Source organism: Fukomys damarensis, unplaced genomic scaffold, assembly GCF_012274545.1.
Source record: "Fukomys damarensis isolate Sample0158 unplaced genomic scaffold, DMR_v1.0_HiC HiC_scaffold_33, whole genome shotgun sequence".
Lineage (NCBI taxonomy): Eukaryota > Metazoa > Chordata > Mammalia > Rodentia > Bathyergidae > Fukomys > Fukomys damarensis.
In genome coordinates, this window is record NW_022900945.1 from 24,629,297 (window position 1) to 24,641,667 (window position 12,371).

At 35.9% G+C, this 12,371-nt stretch overlaps 1 protein-coding gene across 8 annotated transcripts in view; it reads right to left on the reverse strand.

The window, feature by feature from the left end:
- Positions 1-12,371, reverse strand: part of Hfm1 (helicase for meiosis 1) — a 97,759-nt gene that overhangs the window by 7,961 nt on the left and 77,427 nt on the right. For 5 of the 8 annotated variants that reach the window (XM_010614656.3, XM_010614654.2, XM_019206137.2 and 2 more), the window contains 2 exons: positions 11,188-11,267; positions 9,955-10,058 (listed from right to left, as the gene is read on the reverse strand). In XM_010614656.3, the coding sequence (XP_010612958.1) occupies positions 9,955-10,058; positions 11,188-11,267 (184 nt within the window). The remainder of the gene's footprint in view (positions 1-9,954; positions 10,059-11,187; positions 11,268-12,371) is intronic. The other 3 variants (XM_019206140.1, XM_019206138.1, XM_019206139.1) reach the window with 1 other exon arrangement.

Consider the following 12,371-nt stretch of genomic DNA (forward strand, 5'->3'; position numbering starts at 1 on the left):
TAAAAAAAAAAAAAAAAAAAAGATGAGTTTGGATTCTGATATGACAATGTTAAGTGGATATATCTAGGAAAGTGATTACATAAGATGGATTTGGCATTAGATAGATCTAGATGAACGATACAGATTTAGAAAACATCAGAATATAGTGATGGAAGACAGGTTTAGGTAATATTGTCTAAGTTGTTTTGAGTGAGGAAAGAGGAGGAAGAGGAGTGGGGAGAAGAAGAGGAGGACGGAGAGGAGAAAAAAAGAACAGAAAAAAAAGAGGAAGAGGAGAGGCAGAGGACCCTTTTGCAACATCAACAGGAAGAAAAGCCCAGGCAGTCTGAGAAGTAGAAGGCAAACCAACAGATTGAGTTGACTAAAACAAAAGGAGACTTACAAAAGGAAGGGAAGAACAGAAGTAACAAATACTAGAAGTCAGAAAAGAAAAGAAGTTGAAAAAAGATTACTGATTGACAATTAGATTACTAAATGGCCTGAGCAAAGGCAGTTTCAAAGCAGAGACAGAAAGAGAACCTAACTTTTAATGAATGAAGAGTGACCAAGATGTAAGAAAGTGAATATATAGAATGTAAATTGTTCTTTCAAAAATTTTTGTTTTGATGAGAAAGCAAGAGATAGAGAATATAGCAAGAGGATTCTGTCTTTTTGTTCATCTGGCATGCTTTCCATTCTTTTACTAGATGTACCACTCTTTTCCTTTGGGAAAACATGTCTCTACTATATTCTACACTATCCTGGTGAATCCTCAGTTTGTGGTACCTTGCTTTTCCTGAGACCAGAGGACAGAATGATCCATCTTTCCAGGCTCCAGGTATTAATAAAGGATGAACACACAATTCAAATAAGGCTAGTTGGAATGAATCATGTTCAAAACTCATACGGAGGACTACCTTTTCCTACTGAGGCTGATAAACTGGGCAGATGAAAGTCAGGGACTACCTACCATGGAGAAAGCCTAGTTAACAAATAAAGCTAATAAGCAACAGGCATAGCTTAAAGATCGAGAGGAAGCCAGAGATACGATGAGATCATTTGAGTGCCTAGATGTAGCAAAGACTAGATCCAGATGCATGCCCAGACTTTTCAGTTTACGTGAGAGTTCAGGATGAGTGAAGTGGAGAAATGTAAGTTGGGACGGTGGTACAAGGGGATGGAGGAAAGTTGAAAGGGTTTATATTCCATAGGTTCTATTTTCAATGCTCTACTAACAACTAAAAGTAATTTTTTTTCTAGAAATGGCATTGGATTGAGAATAGGGAGATATGGAATCTATTTCTGGCTCTTCCATTAATTACATATGTGACTTTAGGCAAGGCATTTAATTTCTCAGGGCCTTGCTTCTTTCATTGTAAAATGAGACATTGCACAAAGGTCCCTTTCAATTTAAATTTTATGTCAACATGCTTTCTCCTAGAATTTCTAACATTTTTCTTTCCTTCTTGAAATTGGAATATAGATGATGAAATTGCCATGTTTTCTTAAAATATTCTCAAAAGCAGTGGTTGAATACATTTAAAATATGTTTTGCCAACAAAGATAATATTTGAAAAGGGGGATATAATATACCCAATCACTACTATTAACCACTTAACATCACTTAAGCATCACTCGGGCAGTGCGCATTTGTTTATATAGTGACTATCCCAAGTGTTACTTGGGTAGGTATTAACTGTTTTAAGATATATGTACCATATACAGAAAAATCATTGAATAAATATGGTAAGATTATTTTTATGTTATAAAAATTAACAAAAAAATGCAATTTTTGGTCATCCTGTATTTAAATAATTGGATTAGTAAGTGGTTAATAGTAATGACAGGAAAGAAGAGCTCAACATGACCCAAAATGTATTAATTTATTTTATTTCATAGCTGCCCTAAATACCTTGTAGCCAGACATGACTACATAAGACACAAACAACTGCTGTGGGAGTTATCTGCTTTATTGTAGCAAGCCTCAGTCCGAGGTTCATCCAGATAACTGCCCTGCAGCCTCTCTGTATGACTCTGCCTTCTGAAGCCATAGTTAATCAGGCTTGGAAGGAGATCCTCTCCTACCCTTGCCTAAAAACAATCTAATACTGCATATGTACAAGCTAGCCTTTTTTTCTTCCTATGTACCTCTGTGTGTTAGTATGTATACTCTTCCCCTTATGTGGTAGTATAAATCCTAATAAAGCCTCTTTCAGGTGGTCTGTTTTTTGGCCTGTTCGTGATTTCTATCTCTAACACAGCAGGCTGAACTAGTATACTAAAGTCTGATAAAACTGTAGGCCACTGGGCTGGTAATGCTCAAGGAGACTAGCAGAAGAGAATGATGGCAATGGAGAATTGGCAGGAACTGCCATCTTGGTCACTGGAAGAGTTTCCAAAGGCTGCCAGTAGCTGTTGGCTCTGGAGGCTAGAGAGTAGCAGCAGGCTGCTAATGCTAAGAGCTATTATCTACTAGCATTCAAAGCTTTGGCTATTAACACTGAAAGAGGTACATTTCACCTATTCATGATTTCTATGGGAATTGAGCAAAAGAACCCTCAGTTGATTGGTCACAGTACCAGATGCTAAGAGCTTTACATACATTATCTTAGTTAATTCTAATATTTCAAAAATTGAATCAGATGAGGGAATTGAGAAGTGGCTAAGTATACTATGAGGGGTTACACTAAATAGCAGAAATAGAATTTGGGCACAGACTATTTCCCTGAGTCTGTACTATTTGGCTCTTTCTTAAAAAACAATGAATAAAATAAAATGACCCAATCATAAAACAGGAATAGAGTTATTACTGGGGGTTAAAGAAGCTAGATGGGAATCACTTCTTGGTTTTTCGGCTAAGATGAAGTGAAGAATCTAGATGGGGCTTTTATATCTTCATATAAATTGGATTTGGGATAATGGGTTGGGAAAGAAAGTTGGAAAAATTATGTTGATATAACACAAAAGTAAGCAGAGTAAAGGATAAATTCTATACAGAGAATGGCAAGAATAGAATAGCATAAAAAAGAAATGTTAGATAGCTATAGGTTGAAGGGAGATAAAAATAAGAGGTTTAACAATTTTAAACATTCTATCTTTTATAATAATATTCATTCTTTGAACAAGTTGAATAAATGCTCTGGTTCTCCAGGTGAAGTTTGTGGACTTTCTTGATCTCATATTGGGCCTAAGGGCCACTATGGTATCATTAAGACATGGTAGCTACTCTAGCTCTTGATGTCCTAAGACTGTTTTGGTAGTGATAGGGCAAGTTAGGTAAGGACTCTACCACTGAGCTACATTTGCAACTAAGACCTTAAATTATGACTAAAACATAAATTGACATCAACAAAGAGAAGTGGTAACAAAGCCAATGCCAAAAATAAAATTATTAAAAAAAAAACCAAAGCTCATCATGTCTTGCCATTTTATTTTCATTTATATACAGCTACTTGAACAAACAATCCACTGGCCAGAGTTATTTCTGAATCATTTTAATAGACTGGATATCAATAGCATGATCCAAGGAAACAATGCTAGTAATAGCAGGATACAGAGTAACAATGAAACAGAAGATATTATTGAAGAATTATATGAAATATGCATTAATTTAATGAAAGACAAAGATAAAAAGCAAATCTGCATTATATATCAGTTGTACCCCTCAACCTACATTATGTTCTTATATCATCATAGAAATTATAAGAATCATAGGTTTAAGAGTTTTTTGGAGGGTGGTTTTTGAGACAGGGTCTCACTACGTAGTTGAGACTGACCTGGAACTCACTATGTAGCCCAGGTTGGTCTTGAACTCACAGGCTGGTCGCGATCTTCCTGCCTCAGCCTCCCGTGTGCTGGGATTATAGGCGTGTGCCACCACTCCAGGCTATCATAGGTTTAAGAATTGAAGGGAGGCCTAGAAAAGAGCTGCACAGGTACATAAACAACAGCCAGAGGTCTGCCCAGATTCCATCTGTAAGTGCACACAGATCCCAGGGAGAAGCCTGTGCGACCAGAACAGTGTAGTTGTAGGAACGTAGGTCCTAGCTAGGGACCTGACTCAGCCCCAGCAACTTGAACCCACAGGCCCAGCCAAAGGCCCACCTGGAAAAGAGCTACACAGGCAGGCAAGCAACAGCCAGAGGTCTGCCCAGACAGCATTGGCAAGTGTGTCCAGACCCCAGCCAGAACCCTGCCTGGACAACAGGGCAGCACAGTGATCCAGAAGGCCACCACTCTGAACCCAGGAATTGGCACAGGGATGAGCAGCAGAAAAAGGCCTCTTGGTGACTTGCTGAGAACTGAAGACCACTAGGTGAGCAAAAAGTCACATTAACAAAGGTGCAGCAGGCTGCATCTGTTGAAATGAGAAGACATGTAAACAAGTCTCAAAACCAGACTTTCAGATCACCTAAGGCAACCCCAAAGGGAAACAAGATGGAATAATCTGATACTGAACCACTTGGACTCCCTAAACTTACAAAGAAAGAGGATCTGAAAAAAATGAAATCAGAAATAATTTCTTAGATAACAACAGAGATTGTGTCTATAGTGCAAGACATGATTAATAAATCTAGAACAGACACAGATAAAAAAATAGAGGAGCTGAGGAACATGATAAAATCTAAACATAGGAAAGAAATGGAATCCATAAAACAGATTTCTAGGAGTTTAAAAATGCCATTGAAAGTTTACATAGCAGAATGAGCCCAATCTGAGGACAGAATATCAAATGTAGATGACAGGATTGCAATTAATGACCAGGAAAAGAAAAATTTCTTTAAAATAGTAAGGGACCATGAGAAATCAATCCAACAGATACTAGACAATGCAAAGAAGAATAACATAAGACTGATCAGAGTTAATGAAGAAACAGGAGAGAGTGTAAACAACATAAAAAAAAAAACTGTTCACAAAGTAATGGCAGAAAACTTCCCAAGCAGGGAAAAAGAACTTGACATACAGATAAGAGAGGCATATAGGACTTCAACTAGCCATGATTAAAAAAAAAAAAAAATCTACACCCAGGCATATAATAGTTAAGATTCCAAAAACCCAAGAGAAGAGCAAAATTCCATAAGCAGTTAAAGAAACAAATTGCATACAAAGGAAAGCCCTCCAACCCAGAAGGATGTACCCTGCAAAACTATCTTTAAAAATTGATGAGAAATGAGATACTCTCATGACAAAAAGCACCTGAAAAACTTCATGAATACCAAGCCAGCACTCCAAAAAATTTTAAAACAATATCCTAAGAAAAGACAATGAGGATCACAACTTCAGGAAGCCCAGAAGAATGAATCCATCAGGCATGACAATAAATTAAATTTAAAGGGGGAGAATCCAACAAAAAGAAAAACTCATGACAAGAATAAGCCAATACATATCAGTTATAGCCATCAATGTTAATGGTCTCAATTCACCAATCAAAAGAAATGGACTGGCAGGATGGGTCAAGAAGCAAGATCCTACAATATGCTGCATGCAAGAAACACACTTAAAAATACATAGACTGAAAACTAAAGGATGGAAAACAATACTCCATATGATAGGAATTCCCAAAAAAGCAGGAATAGTTACCCTCTTTCCAGATCAAATGGATTTCAAACCAATACTGATTAAGAGAGACAAAGAAGGACACTACATCCTTTGTAAAGGGAAAAATCCAAGAGGAAGAGAGGGCAATCATAAATATATATGCACCAAATACTAGTGCTCCCAATGATATAAAACAAATACTAACAAACATGAAGAGACAAACATTAGTACAATAGTAATAGAGGACCTCAATACCCCACTGTCACAAATAGATCAACTAGACAGAAAATAAGCAACGAAATACTAAAATAGAACTCAAACCCTTGAACAAATGAATTTAACAGATGTTTATAGAGTATTCCACCTCACAAAATCAGAACACACATTTTTTTCAGGTGAACATGTGTGGTCCTCCAAAACAGACCACATACTTACACATAGAACATGTTTAAGTAAGTGCAAAGGAATTGAAGTCATCCTTTGTATATTATTGTGATATAGTGTGATGAAATTGAATATCAATAGCAAAAGAAACCACAAGAATTTCATAAACACATGGAAATTGAACAATACACTTCTGAATAACCAATGGGTCAGAGAGGAAATTAAAGAATAAGACAGTTTCTACAATAAAATGACAATGTCAATACAACAAATAGGAATCTATGGGACACAATGAAAGCAGTCTTATGACAGAAATTCAAAGCAGTGAATACTCATATTAGGAAAACAGAGCAAGGTCAAATAAACGACCTGATGTTGCACCTCAAGCTTCTAGAAAAATAAGGCCAGGATAAATCCAAAGCTCATCCAAGGGAGGAAATTATAAAGATCAGAGCAGAAATTAATGCAATGGAGACTACTAAGAGACTAATACAAAATAATCAATGAAGCAAAGAGTTGGTTCTTTGTAAGAATAAACAAAATTGACAAACCCTTAGCCAAACTTATCAAAAAAAAGAAAGAAAAGGCCCAAATTCATAAAATTAGGAATGAAAAGGGTGAAGCTATAATGGACCCAGCAGAAATCTAGAGGATCATCAATACCTACTTTGACAACCTATATACCAATAAGATGGAAAACACTGAAGAAATGGATAGATTCCTAGATTTGTATGAATTAACAAAGTTGAACAGAGATGACCTAAAAATATGTATAAATTACCAAAGTTGAATGAAGACCTAAAAATTCTAAACAACTCAGTATCAGTCAATAAAATTGAAAATGTAATTAAAAACTTACCAACTAAGAAAAGCCCAGGCCTGATACCTTCACTGCTAAATTCTATAAGACATTTAGAGAAGAACTATTGCCACTACTTTTTAAACTCTTCAATAAAATTGAAAGGGAATCAATACTCCTAAATTAATTCCTGTAAGCTAGCATCAAAAGCAAAGCAAGGCCCAACCGAAAAAGAGAATAGTAGGCCAATCTCACTAATGAACATGGATGTAAAAATTCTTAGTAAGTTACTGGCTAATAGAATGCAGAAGATCATCAAGAAGATCATACACCCCAACCAAGTGGGATTTATCCCAGGGATGCACGGATGGTTCAACATTCACAAATCAATAAATGTAATACACTATATTAATAGAGTCAAGGATGAAAACCATATGATCATCTCAATAGATGCAGAAAATGTGTTTGACAAAATCTAACATGCATTCATGATAAAAACCCTACAAAAAAATAGGACAGTCCCTACCTCAATCTGATAAAAGTCATCTATGAAAAACCAACAGCCAATAATACCATACTAAATGGTCAAAAACTGAAAACCTTCATGCTAAAATCAGGAACAAGACAAGGATGTCCAGTATCACCATTCCTATTCAATATAGTTTTGGAAACATTAGCCATAGCAATTAGACAAGAGAAAGAAATAAAAGGAATAAAGATAGGAAATCAAGAAGTTAAATTGTTATTATTTGCTAGATGACATGATAGTCTATATAGAAGAACCCAAAAAGTCCACCAAAAATCTTCTAGACTTAATAACCAAATTCAGTAGAGTAGCTAGATACACAGTCAACATACAAAAATCAATAGCTTTCCAGTACACAAACAAAAGACTCACTGAAAAAGGAACTAGACAAACAACTCCCTTCACAATATCATCCAAAAAAAAAAAAAAAAAAAAAAAGAAATACTAGGAATCCACCTAATGAACAAAGTCAAAGACCTCTACTCTGAAAAGTGTAGCACACTGAAAAAAGATATCAAAGAGAATATTAAAAAATGGTAAGATATATCTGGCTTCTGGGTAGGAAGAATTAACATAGCAAAAATGGCCATATTTCTAAAATATGCTATATATGCTATATAGATTCAATGCAACTCCAATTGAAATTCCAGCAGCATACTTCACAGACCTTGAAAAAAAGTCCAAAAATTCATTTGGACTAAGAAGAGACCTAGAATAACAAAAGCAATTCTAGGCAACAAAGATAAAGTAGGTGGTATCACAATCCCCAAGTAGAAATTTACTACAAAGCTACTGTGATAGAAACAACATGGTACTGGCAAAGAAACAGACCCGAGGATCAGTGGTACCAATTAGAAGATGCAGAGGCAACTCCAGACACACTCTGCCATCTCATCTTTGACAAAGGAGCCAAACATCTTCACTGGAGGAAAGATAGCCTCTTTAATAAATGGTGCTGGAAAATTGGGTATCAACTTGCCAAAGATTAAAACTAGACCTATATCTTTTACCATGCACTAAACTAAAATCAAAATGGATTAAAGATCTAAATATTAAAACAGAAACACTAAACCAGCTGGAACAGAGGTTAGGTGCAACTCTTGAAGACACTGGTGTAGGAAAAGATTTCATGAACAAAACCTCAGCTACATGTGAACACAATCAACAAGTGGGACCCCTTCTTATTAAAAGGCCTCTGCACAGCAAGAGAAACTACCAGCTGTTCCTTAGACAAAGGTCTACTATCTAGAATATAAAGAACTTAAAAAAAAAGACCTCCCAAATTTAAAGACCCAATCCAAAAATGGGCATCTGAAATGAACAGATATTTCTCAGACAAAAAAAGTAGAATAGCAAATAGACATATGAAAAAATGTTCAACCTCACGCGTCATTTGAGAGATGCAAATAAAAACAACACTGAGATTCCACCTTACCCCAAAAAGAAAAAGCTGCTATCAAGAAATCAACCAATAACAAATGTTGGTGGGGCTGTGGGGAAAAAGGAACACTTCTCCACTGTGTGGGAGTGTTCCAAAAAGAAAAAGCTGCTATCAAGAAATCAACCAATAACAAATGTTGGTGGGGCTGTGGGGAAAAAGGAACACTTCTCCACTGTTGGTGGGAGTGTAGACTGGTGCAACCACTGTAGAAATAAGTATGGAAATATCTCAAAGAACTAGGAGTAGAGGTCTCATTTGACCCAGCTATTCTTGTGCTGGGTATCTTCCCAGAAGAACTAAATGAACCATACCATAGTGATATGTGCGCACCCATGTTCACAGCAGCAGTTTGTAAAAGCTAAAACTTGGAAACAGCCCAACTGTTCATCAATTGGAGACTGGATAAAGAAAATGTGTGTTTAAAAAAAAAAAGTAGTACTGCTCAGCCATAAAGAATGAGAAATTAGAGACATTTATAGCTAAACAGATGCATATTGAGACCATACTCTTAAGTGAAATAAATAGGACACACGTGTAAACACCGAATAGTTTCTCTGGTATGAGAAACTGAAAGTGTAAATAAGGATCAAAATATATAATAGATCATGTGAAATGGTAAGAAAAGGTTCAAAAGGGAAGTAGGAAGGGTAGAGGAAAAGAAAGAAGGGAATGAAATTAATATGAGAAAATGAATAAATGGAAACAAAGTCTTTGTAAAGACTAGGGGTGGAGGAGTTGAAGGAAGAGCAAGGGAATTGGGAAAAAATAAGAATCAAGATATATTATGTAGGGCTGGGGATGTAGCTCAGTGGTGCTGCTGCCTGCCTCACAAGCACAAGGGCCCAAGTTTAATGCCCAGTACCAAAAAAATAGGTCCAAGATGTCACACAATTTCCCCAAGGTCACACAGTTATTTTGTAAAACTAGAGTCATTTTAGAAACATAAAATTATTTTATATACTTCTAAAGATGTATGAAAATGATAACAGTTTTTTACTATTCTGTTATTCAAGGATCCCTTATTTTCCAGCTTTTCCTCACATTATCTTTAAATTAAAATACGCAACACTATGTAGGAAAGATATTTATTAAAAAAGCTATGACACACAGCAAGAAAATGTGAAATAACAAACCCAAGAACTTGAAATTGGTTTAATAACCCAAGAGAAATACATTGCTAAGTTAATAGCTATAATAATTTTAGATGTTGGTTTTTCGATATTGCTTGTCAATCTGAAGTAATGATAACACATATTCCCTCTCATGTCAATATCAACAGTAATTTACCTTTGCCTTGATATTCAGATAGTTCTTCTTGAACTTTTCCATAGAGTTCATGTTGATTCCCCTGGTCCACTATAGGCAATTCAGACATGTTTAAATATTCTGACCTTAAAAAAAAAATTCTGACCTTTACAAAGATTTTTAAATAAAAAAATGTTAAAGAAAATACGAAAATGAATCTGGACTTATTCACATAAATGAAAAGAATATGGCCTCTCCACTCAGCATATCTATGATAAACTGTACCCAGCCTTAGTAGCAAAGGGCAAAAACAGAGGTTTAATAAAGGAGACCTAATTTCAGCAATGATATCTGCTATCAGTATACGATCTTTAAAAATCTACTGTTAATGCTACTTGGGATCAGCTGAGATCTCCAGAAGTAGTACTGGGATTTAGGAATATGATCCCAGTACTATCGGTCAGTTCCTGTGCTGTATTAGGTGTTAAACTGAATGTCATCCCTGCATATAGAATGCCCTTGTCTGGATGGGAAAGTGTATATACTATTGTCTTCTAGGCATCATGATATAGGAAAAGAACATCGAATTACTACATAAGGTCTCTGCTTACTAACTGGGAATATGAAGTTCAATTTTTTTCATCAATAAAATGGAATAAAAATAACTTATGAGCCAGGTTGTTGTGATGGTCAAAAGAGACAAAGTGCAAAAATGAAATCCTAAAATATTTTAAAAGCCTGAGGTATGATTAGCATGAACTGAGTCCTTGAATAGAAAGATAGACTTTCTATATCAACATGGTTTCCTTTTTTATTACTTATGTATTTACTGTTCATTTGTTTTTGAGATAGGGTTTCACTCTGTAGTTCAGGCTAGTGAACTCATTATGTAGCCCAGGTTGTCTTTAAACTCCTGGTGATTCCTGCCTCAGCCTCCTAAGTGCTGGGATTATAGGCATGTACCACTATGCCAAGTACTATGTTCTTTTTAAAAACATAGTATATCCTGTCACTTGTTTTAGAAGGCAGAGAACCTGAGGAGATGGGTAGGATGGGTTGTTTCCTAGGATGAATATTAGTATTCTGTAATTGTAAAGTTCTAAATACATTTAGGGCATGAAAGATAATAAAGCTCTTACAATATAGTTGCTTCATTGTGGAACTAAATGATTACTATGAGTAGCTAGTAACCTCCTTTCCCTGAATAAGTGGCTATGTGGAGGAACAACAAGCTTAAGATGAATATACTGTTTTTTGATATTAACATATTTTTACCTTGATATACTGGGAAGGGAAGGCTTTGAAATAAAATCAAACTTTTTAAGGTCCACACTATGAGATTTATTCATCTGTATCTATTAAAAAAAATACAAAGTCAACTATCAGTTTCACATGAAAAACTTCAACAAATAAGCCAAACAGCAAAATTCCTTTTGGAACATAAAGTCTAGAAATCAATGAAACTCAGGCCAGTTCTCAACTCAAATCTCTTCGGTCACATCATTCTCAAATGTTTACAATTTTCATGGTTCTTTATTAGGACTTCTCTTTTTACTCTGTATGTTCTCAATCAAAGATGTTCCTATGGCCTTAATTATTGCTTTCATATGAATTATTCTCATATCCATATTTCAAACTCAGCTCTCTTTCCTAATTTTCAATTATATCCAACTGTATGTAGGACATCTTTCGGCACAGATATCTCACAGGCCTCTGAAGCAGACATCTCTGCCCAGTATTAGCAGACTCTGGTTAATTGCAACCCAGTCTTAGTATCCTTTGATCTCTCCAAGCAAGATAAGCAGTGTCTTCCCCTTTTACATCCCTGCCTGCATATCAGATATTCCTGCCTATTTATCAGCCATCACCAGATGCTTCTAGCCAGATGCTTTCTGAATGCTTCACACTGTGTCACTAGATGTCTTCAATGCATACTCTTCTCACCTTCCCACAGTTGTAGTCAATAAAATACTGGGTGCTCTTGGTGCCCTTTGTCTTTGCTGCCCAGAGCAGCACTGATCAGCCCTAAGACCCAGTTCTCTCTAAATCTCTAAGTTTCTTTCTTTATTCTTATCAGCTTGTGTTGTAAGGCCTCACGGAAGACTGTAGACCCACTGCAGGGGTCTACAGTAACATCCTTGTTCCTGTTCCCTATAGGCTTCTATTTGGTATTTTCTGAATTTATTCTATCTCTACTCCCTCAAATATGTTTTCCCTTTAACCTTCTTACCCTAGGGAGGCCCAACTTTTCTCCCAGTTGCTCAAATCAGAAAGCTGGGCATCATTTTTTTACTAGTCCTTCTATCTCACTTCTCATAATCAATGAAGTACTGAGGTAGCTGAACCTTCATTTGAAATTTTTTTAGCATAGTCACTTCTCTCCATTGCTTTTACTACTACCTTCGATAAGGCCATCATTTTGCTTGAATTATTGCACAAACAACCTAATGAGCTCACCT